Consider the following 12382-nt stretch of genomic DNA (forward strand, 5'->3'; position numbering starts at 1 on the left):
TGATTTGAATAATGGGGAAGCTAGCCATTCTGTAGTGTTTAAGGGTTTGCCATCTGTAGCCACACTGCCTATTCAAATCCCAACTTCTCCAACTCACTAGCTGGTCAACCTTGAATAAGTTACATCACCTCTCTCCTCTGTAAAAGAGGATAACAGACTTACATGAGGTTGTCATGGGGGATAAGTGAATTAGTAGCCATCTAGCACTTAGAAAACTCGTCATTTACTTACTAAGTACTGAATAAATGTTAGTGTAACAGGGCTTAAATTGGAAACCCGGGGGCTTCGAGATATAATGTTTTAGAAAATACAACATGGATGATATTCTGAAGTGATTTGCTAATCTGAGATGAAATATTTCAAGGGGAAAAAAAAGCCCCAAATAAATGAGTACATAATGATGATGTCATTCTCAAGCTCTGTGCCCACATCTGAGTTGTATAACATGGCAGAGCTATTGGAAGTTAGAGAGAGGATTATCTTTGGAAAGAGATATGCCATTAGTTCTCCTCGAGGGCAAGGGGCGAGGGTGTCTTAAGCCTGGAGAGGGGGACTTGGACATGTTCATCGACTCCTGCCTGAAAAGGCAAGAGACAGGCTCTCGGGCAGATGAAGGGAAGGAGACGTGGCTGCATTGGAACTGTATGCTCAGAGTTTTTTGGCCCTAAGGATGCGTGCAAATTTCCTGTGGACCAGATGTGAACATAAAGATGCCAGCTTATCTTATGTCTTGCTTAATGGAATCCCTTGGAGGAGTGAAAAGGCTCCAAGGGTTAAAAAAAAAAAAATCCATTTGGCAAACTGTCAAGGAGATCGAATCACTTAAAATGCGAAGACTATCAAGTTGGACTTAAACTTCTCTGTAACAGTGTTAAATGCTAGAAGATATGGGACGATGCTCCAAGGGCCCACAGGGGCAGCATCTGGAACCGAGGGGGCCTCCAGCTCTCCTTGAAGAGAGCAGGCAGGGCTGGCTCTGGTCAAGGGTTGCTCATCCACTGCCTGCTTACCCAGTCTTGCCCCTTCCTTCCTCGGGAGGGACTCCTGGCTCTAGCAATGGGGACAGGAATGGGTGCAGGCAGGTGTCACAGTTCTCTCTGGGACTGGAGGAGAGGGCTGGGCTTCCTGAACTGCTGAGGGACATGGAGTAGATGCCCACCACGCTGAGGGGAAGCCTGGGTTATTTCTCCCAGCCAAGTGCAAGGGTGCGTGCGTGCACGCGCGCGCGCGCGCGCACACACACACACACACATACACACACGCACATTCTTTCTTTTGTGGGTAAACCTATGCTTTGGGTACTTTGCCCAGGAGGGGGGGGGGCTTCGTAGAGATTTTAAACTTCTAGAAATTCTATCTGTTGTTGCCTGTGAACACTGCTCTTTCCCGCCCCTCCCCCCATGCTGAGGCCATTGCTGTCCTTCCAGATGATTTCCAAAACCCCTATTTCAGTGCACCTGGAAGAGGCAGCCTCACCCCCAACAAGAGGGTTATTTTCCAGAGCCCCTTTTTCAACAGCAGGGCTGCCTGCTTCTCCAGCTGCCATTCTCATACCCTCCGCTAAGGCTGCCAGGAATGAAGAGGGGAGGGGGAAGATGTGGGTGGTGGCGGGAGGCAGGGCCTGGGGGAGAGCTGGGACCCTGCTGGCTCCAGCCTGAGGACTCTGCCTGCCTTGTTCCCCTGCTGTTGGTGCTCTTGCTGGTGTTGCCAGGTGAGTGCTGGGCAGAGAGCTGCTGGGCTGGCGCAGGGCTCTGGGCGTAGGAGGGGTGGGGGTTGCCTGGGTGTTACACTGGGTTTCTCCAACTCAAATGCAACTGCCAGGGACTGGCGGGGAGTGGGGGTGGGGTGGGGTATTACTACAATTCAGATTTGATTTGCTAAGCCTGGAATGCAGCCTGAGAACCTGCATTCCTGGTAATGCCAGTGCATCTGGGGATCACATTTTGGGTAAAAAATCTGGAATGTTTTCCAGGCCAGATGGGGTACCATGGGAGCAGTGAGCCGGGTCCAGCGCTGTCCTGGGGGTGGGGGGGCAGCGGCACATCCCTTCCTCAGGCCTTATTTGGCTGCGAGGGCTTCTGACACCACTAGAATCCTGAAATTCTTCTCCCAAAGAAGAGAGATGCTTAGAAAAATTCTTAGCAAAATCATGACAGAATTTATTTATTTTTTTAAAAAAAGATTTTACTTATTTATTTGACAGAGAGAGATCACAAGTAGGCAGAGAGACAGGCAGAGAGAGAGGAAGGGAAGCAGGCCTGATGCGGGGCTCGATCCCAGGACCCTGAGATCATGACCTGAGCCGAAGGCAGAGGCTTTAACCCACTGAGCCACCCAGGCGCCCCAATCATGACGGAATTAAAAAAAAAAAATCTATTTACATATTTGAAAATCCCCTCATACTCTGGGCTTTCCACCCTCCCCCAAATCTTGAGCTCATGGGTATTGCTTCATCAACTAAAATCTCGACAGGGTTCACATCCTTCCAACTCCTTCCCTAAAGATTTGTTTTCAAACTATTTCTCCACTCCTAGAAACAGAGTGGTGTCCCTTGAGCGGAGCCTTGAAAAGAAGGCTGAGCCCTCAGCTTGCCTGGTCCGGCTCTAGCGCGGGGGCTCTGGCCCCGTGGGCAAAGCTGCAGATGTGTTTGTGGGAGGCCAGTGTGGGTCTCAGAGAATGAAGCCAGAGGGCTGGGATGGCTGGAACAGACAGGGGGGACCATGGGCTCCCAAGAAAGCAGAGATGAGGGAGGAGGCAGGCCTGTGTTTAGGTCCTAGATTTTTAAGAAAAAAACCTTTGGTCTGAAGACTTTGGGAGATGGAGCGTGATTTTGTGTGACCCTTCCAAGAGGTCCCAGAATTTGTGGTGTTTTGGCGGTGACAGTCACAGGGAAGAGGATCAGAAGGGGCTCAGAATTAGATATGGCAGCTTCGAACCAAGTCCTTTAGTCCTGCTTTTTCCTCCCTCCCTCCCAAATCTCCAAGCTCTCTGGTGAGCTCCGGAGACCCCAGTTCAGGTCCCAGAGCCTCTCAGAAGATGTTAGATGTCTGGCTATGGATCTGGGGTGGGCACAGGAAGGAGAGAAGAGCCAGAGACAGGCCCTCCAAGAATGACTCAAAATCCGGGTCACCTGGGTGGCTCAGTCAGTTGAGTGTCTGCGTTTGGCTCAGGTCATGATCCTGGGGTCCTGGGATCAAGCTCCACATGGGGCTCCCTGCTCATCTGCTTCTCCCTCTCCCTCTGTCCTTCTGGCTCCCCCTGCCTGTGCTCTCTCTCTCTCTCTCAAATAAATAGAATCTTAAAAAAAAAAAAAAAAAAAAAGGAATTACTCAATCTCCCAGCATCGGACTATGCCAAGCCTACTCTGTGTTAGATCCCAGGTTTCCTGCGAATACTGGAAATGCGTTTAGAGTGTGCTGGGCCTGCCCTTTGAGATGAGGTGAAGCTGAGAGCCAGACTTGAGAATTTACCATATTAGTCTTTAGTCTGGCAATGCTCCAGGAGAACCAGGGCAGGAGCCCCCAGCAGCCGGGGCTGCTTCCCCTAAGTGCAAGGACCCTGCGGAAGCATGAGGCAGGGAGGGGCTGCAGGCTTCCTCATAGACAGAGCTTATGGAGGGAGGATGTGCAAGCAGCCCGGAAACGGGCTGATCATCACGTCCCACCAAATGCAAGCCCTCTGAGATGTGCCAGTATGGAGGTCTTGCCTTTAAGAACTGGAGCAGTGATGGGCCAGTGTCCTCCTAAGGCTGTGGTTCTCAGCCTGGGGTGAATCGGCCCCCAGGGGACATTCCGCAGTGTCCAGAGACATCTGGGGGTTGGAGGGGAGAAGTGTGTGGCTGGCATCTAGTGGACCGAGGCCAGGAATGCTGCCAAATGTCTCACTATGCATCCGAACAAAATTCTTAGGCCCAAGATATCACTGGTGCCGAGGCTGAGACCCAGGGCCAGCACTGGAAGCCGCCTTCCTTCTGGTCCTCTGTGGAACTCCGGATCTCTCCAAACACAACCTAAACATTTATGGAGCAACTGCTCTCTTTCCCAGGCACGTCACCAAGTGTTTTCTCATCCAATAAATAAGCTAGTGACTTTGCTTTATTGTGGTCCTGATTTTCAAATTAGGACACAGATTTCCCGTATCTATTTGCCTTTTCTTATTTTCAACAATTCCTTCTCTTTCTCTGAATTCCAGAAGAACGACCTGGTGTGCGGGCCAAAACCACAGTCTGGTTTGCTTTCACAGTGGATTGTCGTTGTACTACTGGTGGTATCTCTCTTGTTTGTAGTGAGTTTAAACACATAAAGATCCATTCATTCTTGTTTTCAAGGAGTCTCAGGAATGAGAGGGGATAAATTTTTATCTTCAATCTGCCATCTTTAATCATAAGGCCAATTTTGCCTCTTTCTAAGGACTGAAAATAGATTTCTTCTAAAAAATTTTAACCCAATTCTATGGAGAAGAATCTTCCGGGGTTTGATATGCTTCTGATTTTTCATAGTCTATGATGGAAGTAGAAACCTAGGACTGAGAAGCATGTAGGAGAGGCTCGAACTCCGACTGGTAGTGGCTCCAAATATGGTTTCTCATGGTTAGTGGACGGTGGCATGGTTCTCTGGTCAATTAAGCCCTTTTTTAATGGTCCCCTTGGAAGCATCTCAATCCAACCCTTTCTACTGCACAGAAGTGACCATCCTGCCTAAGCTTCAGCATGACAGCTTGTCCTTATCTATATAGGTGACCCTTGAACCACACGGATTTGAACCCTGCTGGGCCACTTATATGTGGATTTTTAAAAAAGTAATCTCTAGCCCAATGCGGGGCTCAGACTCGCCAGGGCAGACATGGGCCCTGGGTTCCTACCCGCCGGGCATGGACCCCTCCCCAAGGCAGCTCCTGGAGGTGAGCACATTCATGGGTGGCTGTCGCTGTTGACGGCCACAGGCTGGTGGTACACCTCGAGGCAGATGGGGTGGCCGTCCCTCCCTGAGGTTTTACTCTGCCACCTGGCAGCTGCCTCTGTTGGGCGGAGGCCCCCAGGCTGTGGCACATCACTGTCCTGGGGCGAGGCCGGTCGCTGCAGCTGCCCCTGTCCCTACCTCACGCCTCCCCATGGGTTTTTTTTTTCCAATATACATACACTACTGTGAATGTATTTTCTCTCCCTTAAGATTTTCTCGTGACATTTTCTTCTCTGTAGCCAACTTCTCCTGTAAGAATGCAGCATATAGTACCCATAACATACAAAATGTGCGTGAATCGACTATTTACGTTGTTGGTAAGGCTTTTGCTCAACAGAAGTTTTAAGTAAGTTAAGTTTGGGGGAGGAGCCAAAGGTCATAGACAGATTTTTGACTGTAGAGGGGTCAGTGTCCCAATCCCCATGCTGTTCAAGGGTCAACTGCCTTTTATAACATGAGGCCCGTTTCAATGGCCTTGCGTGTCTTTCCGGGTGTTTAAATCGGGAAGCTGATACGATGCAAAAATAAGCATGTCTCATTTGCTCCTGTGTCCGAAAGTTAGAAAATCAGTCAAAAGGGAGACAGATGCCAAAGCAAGTGCAGAGAGGAAACAAGGGCAGGTAAGTCCTTGTTGCAGCCGGAAGGGCCTAAGGACGCAGGTCTGGGAGGGAGCATGGTCTTGGGCAAGTGCAGGGCTGCTCCTCTCTCTACGATGATGCTATGGAAGGCAGAGGCCCAAGGGGGGGCTCCTTGGTTCCCCGTCAATCTCTGTTTTCCGTGTGGAGTAAAAGGTTTGCAGGGTCTTCTGCGACTGAGGGGATCGGTGTGTAAGAGTTGGGGCCGAACAGGGACGGTGGGAAACAGCGGTTGGGCACGGAGGAGGGCTCCGTGTTGTGACAAGCACGGGCTTGCAGCTGGGATGCTCTTCTGTCCTGAGGAGTGAGGGATTCCTGAAGTCTGTTCCTGACCAGGGTCGCCTCTCGCCACGTGGGAGAGATGAGCCCAAGTAACAATGTACAAAGCAGGGCGGAATTTCGAGTTTTTATCCAGTCAGCTCTGGCTCTGGCCTCACACCTCATTACATTCACTGGGTAGATTCTGCTGGGTTTTCCTTAAAACGTTCTCCTTTTCCGAAGCTGGTTGGGTCTAAAGAACACTAGACTCAGGAGGGCCTTGACATTATGTTCAGTTGATCCACAGCGAGCCCCCTGCCCTGACTACATCTCCATCTGGGAGCAGAGGCCGGACCCCCACGCCTGTGAGCAGCCGGGGCTTGGCTGGGAGCAGGGAGCACGAGAACGCTTGGTCCCCTGGGGTCAGCCCCGACTGTGCCAGGTGCCACTGACCATAGTTGGCCCAGGCCCGGTGGCCGTCAACTGGGGAAGCAATTCTCTGGACTCTGACTAGCCTTTGGTCTAGGGACTGAGGGATGGAGGGAAAGAGGGTGATGCAGACCGAGCCTGGTCTTCTCCCACACGGTACAGAAGGGGACAGAAGAGACAGCCGTCCCCACATCCACTAATTTACAGAAATGACTCCGTTACCTAGAATGAGGAGCAATCAGTCTTGGTAATAAATCAACCAGGTCCTTGGAGAGGAGCAGGAAGGCTTGCTTTACCTATCCTTGGGTTCACAGTGAAGAGGGGGCCTTGCCCTCCTCCCGAAGGACGGGGAGCAACACGCCCACCCTCATTATCATCCTCTCTCCCTAACAGGATGTGCGGCAGGTTCCTGAGGCAGCTGCTGGCTGAAGAGAGCCGGCATGCCACCGCTGTGGGGCGCCTCTTGCTTCCCGTGCTCCTGGGATGCCGCCTCGTGCTGCTGGCTGCCAGTGGGACCGGGATCTACGGCAATGAGCAGAGCGAATTCCTGTGCCACACTCAGCAGGCGGGCTGCAAGGTCGCCTGCTATGATGCCTCCCAACCCTTCTCCCCACTGCGCTTCTGGACCTTCCAGGTCATCTTGGTGGCTGTGCCCAGCGCCCTCTACATGGGTTTTACTCTGTATCATCTGATCTGGCATTGGGAAGAATCAGGAAAGGCGAAGGAGGAGACGCTGATCCACCAAGGGGAGAAGAGCAGAGATGCCTCCAGGGCAGGAAGCCCCAGGCTGCTCTGGGCCTATGCGGCACAGCTGGGGGTGCGGCTGGTCCTGGAGGGGGCAGCCTTGGGGGTGCAGTACCATCTGTATGGGTTCAACGTGCCCAGCTCCTTTGCCTGCCGTCGGGAGCCTTGCCTGGGTAGTACAACCTGCTACCTGCCCCGCCCCTTTGAGAAGACCATCTTCCTTAGGACCATGTTTGGGGTCAGCGGGCTCTGTCTCTTGTTTATTCTTCTGGAACTTGTGCTCCTGGGCCTGGGGGGATGGTGGAGGAGCTGGAAGCACCAGTCTCCTCCTTCTAACTACTCCCCAACTTCAGAGAGCACCAAAAAACACAAGGAACCGACTGATAGCCTCTGGCCAGTGGAAGCCAAAGAGCCATTCCGAGAAGCAGGTGAGAAGGCACTGATGTCCCTCCTTCTTTCTGCCTCTGAGGTCTCTGTCCTCATGATCTCCCACGGCAGGTCCCTCTGCCTCTGGGAGGCAACCCTCCCGCGTTTCAAAACAGAAAACCAGGTTCTAGGCAGATGTCTTCTGACCCGTTTCCAGCCCATCCGCCCAACCCCACCGCCATCGGTATGACCATTCCTTCCAACGAACCAGGACCAGGGCTCTCAGTCAGTCTACCTCCCGCCTTTCCACTTAGGCCTCTTGCTACTTAGAAAAAGTCTCAGCTCCCGCTTGCTTCTCTACTTTGCAGAGTTATGAAGCCACCTGCCTCACCTCGGAAGGGAACCCCACGACTGGATCTTCTTCTGCACATCCAGTGAGTGGGGATTTACTTCCATTGACAAAGCAGAGGCTGTTGAAGCATCTCCAAGGGCCACCGCGGGCCACGCCGCCTGTAGCGCTTCCTGGGAGAACTGTCGCTCCTGCCTTCCCTGCAGAATCTTCTGGTGTCAGAGGCAGTTATCACGGGCTTGGTTCCAGAGTCAGCTGGCAGAGGCCTCCATAAAACTGTGCTTCTCCCCTGTAATAAACACCTGTTGTTGTTGGCATCCCCGTTGCTCAACACCACCTTCCTGTTGAGGTGACTCTATTTACCTCTCCCCTTGGTTCCATGCTCTCGGCTCCCCTCAGCCTCGAAGTCCTGTCACCTCTGGATGTCCCCAGGCCCACGGTGTCTGTCATATTAATTCTAGCCTTCTTTGCATCTCTAATCTAGCATCCTTTAACATTCAGATCTGACTTATTCGAACACCTGGCCACATCCTGTAGGCAGGATCACTGAGAACTCGGAGGCTTAAAAGGACTTGGGGCCACTGCCAGCTTGAGCTCTGCTCAATTCTTGTCTTCCACTTGGCGCACAGCAGCTGTTGCCTTGTCTCCAGCCCAGCGGCAACTCACACGAAGGGCCAAATGCCTACTTTTTTTAAACGCAGACCTCTCATTTCCACCCAGAAAAGACGGGAGAGTTTTGCTGTTGGTTCAGGGGTAACAGGAAGGGAGTATGACTGCATCACAGTATGAATCGACAGACAATTTAAAGTTAAGTATGAAGCTTCTCTTTTTTTTCTCTTTCTCTTTTAAAAAAGATTTTATTTATTTATTTGACACACACACAGAGAGAGAGAGAGAGAGAGAGAGAAATCACAAGCAGGCAGAAAGGCAGGCAGAGAGAGATGGGGGGAAGCAGGCTCCCTACTGAGCAGAGAGCCTTGATGCGGGACTCGATCCCAGGACCCTGAGATCACGACCTGAGCTGAAGGCAGAAGCTTAACCCATTGAGCCACCCAGGCATCCCAAGCTTCTCTTTTCTTAAGTCTTTCTGTCCCATCTGCTTGAGGGGATTGTAGCCCCCCACCTTTCTGCAGAAACAGCTTTCCCCTCAGTTCTTCCTGCCCTCAAATTCTCAACAAAGAGCAGCTACCTGTTTTGTTTTCTCCTTCTGAGTACCAAATTATCCCAGGGTAAATCAGGAAGGCTCATTCCTAAAGAAAGACATTTGATCCCTCAAGGGACCGACACCTAGGAAATTAGTAATTTTTCTTTCCGCTACGCAAGTGTTTTTATAAAGAATCCCTCATCTACTATAACCAGAGTCCAGCCAAGTGACCAAGGACTGGGGGGGGGGGGGGATGTCATCATTCGGAATTCACTCTTGATAATCCTTTTTAAACAGCTTTATTGGAATATAGTTCACATAACACATAATTCATCCACTTAAAGCATACAATTCAATGGCTTTTAGTATAATCACAGAGTTGTGCTTTATGAGTACAACTTTAGGACATTTTCATCAACTCAAAAAGAAACGCTACAACCCTTTTTACCCCCAAACCTCCATGCTCCCCCAAACTTAAGCAACCACCGATATACTTTCTCTCCCTATATTTCTCTCTATATAAATTTTCCTGTTCTGGACTTTTCATATAAATGGAATCAGTCATTCAATACTTGGTCTTTGTGACTGGTTTCTTTCATTTAGCATAATATTTTGGAAGTTTGTGTTGTAGTACGTATCACTACTTCACTCCTTTTTATGGTTTAATGATTTCATTGTATGGCTTACTATACATTTTGGTCCACTTTTTAGTTCATGGACATTTGAATTGTTTCTACTTGTTGGATATTAGGAATAATGGTGCTACTAACATTCATATACTAGTTTTTGTGTGGATGTATGTTTTTCCATTCTCTTGAGTAAATACCTAGGAGCGGAATTGCTGGTGAATACAGTGACTCTTTTTAGCTATTTTCCACAGCAGCTGTACTATTTTCATTCCCAGGAGCAATGTATAAATCGGTTCCAATTTATCCACATCCTCGCCAATGCTTGGTTATGTCCTTCCTACTTTCCTTTTCTCTTTTCTTATCTTGTCTTTCTTTCTTTCTTTCTTTTTCTCTCTCATTCTTCCTTTCTCTTTTTAAATTATAGCCATCCTAGGGGGGTGAAGAGGTTTCTCATTGTGCTATGATTGCATTTCCCTAATGATATTGAGGATCTTTTCATGTGCTTGTTGACTACTGGTATATTTTTCTATGGAGAAAGGTCTACTCAGATCCTTTGGCCATTTTTTAATTGGGTTGTTTGTACCTCTGTTGCTGAGTTCTTTACATATTCTGGGTAACTAGCTCTAGATATATATTCTGACTATTTACGATTATATAGGATATAGGATTTCCTTTTACGCATTCAGTGGGCTGTCTTTCACTTTACTGATTGTGTCCTTCGAGGCACAAGTTTTTAATTTTGAGGAAATTCAACTTATCAATTTTTCTTTTGCTGCTTGTGATTTTGGTGTTGTCTTAAAGAAACTGATGCTTAATCCTTGGCAGTGTGGATTGACACCTATGTTTCCTTCTAAGAGTTTTACAGTTTCAGCTTTACATTTAGATCTGATTGATTTTCAGTTAATTCTTACATACGGTATAAGGGTTCAACTTCATTCTTTTGCACGTGGATATCCAGTTGTCCCAACAGCATTTGCTGAAAAGCCCATTTTTTCTTCCATGATTTTCAGCATCCTTCTTGCAAATCCATTGCTTGTCAATGTTTAGCAGTTATTTCTGGACTATCAATTCTCTTCCATTGATCTGTATGTTTATCCCTATCCCAGCACCACATGTTGTGATTGTTGTAGCTTTGGAATAAGGTCTGAAATTGGGAAGGGTGAATCCTCTTACTTTGTCCTTCTTTCTCAATGTTCAGCTATTTGGGGTCTCTTGACCCCATATGAATAAAATTGTCACTTAGCAGTCCTCAATATTTTCAATAAAGACAGAAGTTCATCTCTGGAGTATAGCGGGATGGAAGCCATAAGGACCTTAAGGTGTCATAGGACCTTATGTTTGCCACTCAGTAACAGGCAGACATACAGACATACATGCTGATACCACATTCACGGCAAAAATCAGCAACTGAAGAGAGCACTTCTTCCTGCTTGGTCCAGAATAAGACTCAGATTCCTTCTCAATATAGCATTTCAATTTTCAAAGAAAATGCATTTATTCGTTGTATGAACATCTAAAAAAGTAGACATTCTGTCTTTTGTCAAAAAGACAAAAGATCACAGAACCCCTTTTCAAGTCACTTAACTGGATATTTGGGAACTACTTACTGAGCATATTATGGGAAGGGCAGTATCTGATATTGGGACACAAGAGGAATTTAAAAATTTCATTCATAAGAAAAGGAATAAAGTGACAAGAATAAAATAAAAAATCCAAGGGTGGGAAACGGATAATTCCCTGAAATAGGCAAGCATATTGTTTGCTGAAAGTCTCAATGGATGTTTCTTGAGATAGCAAAGCGGTGGTTGTTCAAGTTGGGTACCAAAACGGATCTTTCCATGCTTCCCAATCTTAACCACTCCCACTTAAAGAAAAAACTGATTGCCTTTCCACCCACGCTCTGGTTCCATCAGATTATTCTTAATGTCCTCCTTAGGACACTTACAGCTCCATTCCCCAGGCTTCGTTCTGGTCTCGACCTCCTCAGGTAGGAGGGTCGGGAATTGCTCCAGCAGTTAGGGCTGCAGTTACAGGATCTGCTCCTTTCTAGCATCTTCCATAAGAGTCACTCAGCAGATCACCCCGAGGTGGCTTAAAGCATCCCATACCCACAGACCTGCGGAGAGCTGAACCACCCACCTAAGACACTGGTGGGAAGTCTCCTGCCCAGGTAAGATCATCTAACCCGAGATTCTTTACCCCGACTTAACTGTCAGAAGCCTTATCTGCACTGGGTGTGTCCCACGCTCTAGGAATGAGCTTCTTTTCCGTGGTGTTTGTCTCCTGGGCTTGGAAAGAAAGAGAGAAATCAAGGTGACAGGGTGAACAGTCACCCTTCCCGCTAGCTCGTGGGGGCTAAGCACGCCCTCTCCTTCGCGCCTCTCCGAACACTGGCTCTTCAATGCATCCAGCTCCTCCAACACCAGAATATGTGGGCTTCACGGGGGGCAGTCGAGAATCCTGCCTTTCCAAGAACTCAACTAGCCCTTGCGGCTGGAGACCGAGAACGAAGGCTGGAGGTCTTGCAGACCGAAGAACGAATGAAAAGAACGGACCTGTGGGAGAGCAAGCTTAACAGGCCCAGCGCCTTCCTTGTCCCCCACTCCAGGCGCAGCGGCACAACTCCCTCTGGTCCTCCCGGCCCTCCAGGCCCTGGGGCTGCAGCGCGCCCAGAACGCCCGCCCGGGCTGCAGCTCGCCGAGGAAGTCAGAACTCAAGTCTCCCCGTGCCGCAAGCGAACGCGGACCTCACCTGTCCGGCGTGAAGGACAGCGCAGCCTCACGTGCGCCTCCCGGCTTGGCTCCTCCAGCTGCGGCTCGCGAGGGCTCCTCGCGTCCTCTCTAGGCGTTCGGGAGCGAGCTCCGCAGCTC

General features: G+C 49.4%; 1 protein-coding gene and 1 long non-coding RNA gene across 3 annotated transcripts; one reads left to right on the top strand and one right to left on the bottom strand.

The window, feature by feature from the left end:
* The first annotated feature begins 1625 nt into the window (after window positions 1-1625).
* LOC123933461 (gap junction gamma-3 protein-like) lies at window positions 1626-8551 on the top strand. 2 transcript variants are annotated; one of them, XM_045992649.1, is made up of 2 exons: window positions 1626-1711; window positions 6674-8551. In XM_045992649.1, exon 2 carries the CDS (start codon window positions 6675-6677, stop codon window positions 7638-7640), a length of 966 nt encoding a protein of 321 aa, XP_045848605.1. In that variant the 5' UTR covers window positions 1626-1711; window position 6674; the 3' UTR covers window positions 7641-8551. The 2 variants fall into 2 exon arrangements, with proteins under 2 accessions (XP_045848605.1, XP_045848606.1); XM_045992650.1 differs by lacking the exon at window positions 1626-1711 and having other exon boundaries at window positions 4307-7452; window positions 7759-8551.
* Window positions 8552-9166: 615 nt separating this feature from the next.
* LOC123933472 lies at window positions 9167-12371 on the bottom strand. Its single transcript, XR_006816606.1, has 2 exons — window positions 12264-12371; window positions 9167-11800 (listed from the first exon to the last, which is right to left on the bottom strand). It is a non-coding gene; the product is annotated as an uncharacterized LOC123933472 (long non-coding RNA).
* Between the last annotated feature and the right edge of the window lie 11 nt (window positions 12372-12382).

The sequence above is a fragment of the Meles meles genome, chromosome 21 (assembly GCF_922984935.1).
Source record: "Meles meles chromosome 21, mMelMel3.1 paternal haplotype, whole genome shotgun sequence".
In the NCBI taxonomy this organism is placed as follows: domain Eukaryota; kingdom Metazoa; phylum Chordata; class Mammalia; order Carnivora; family Mustelidae; genus Meles; species Meles meles.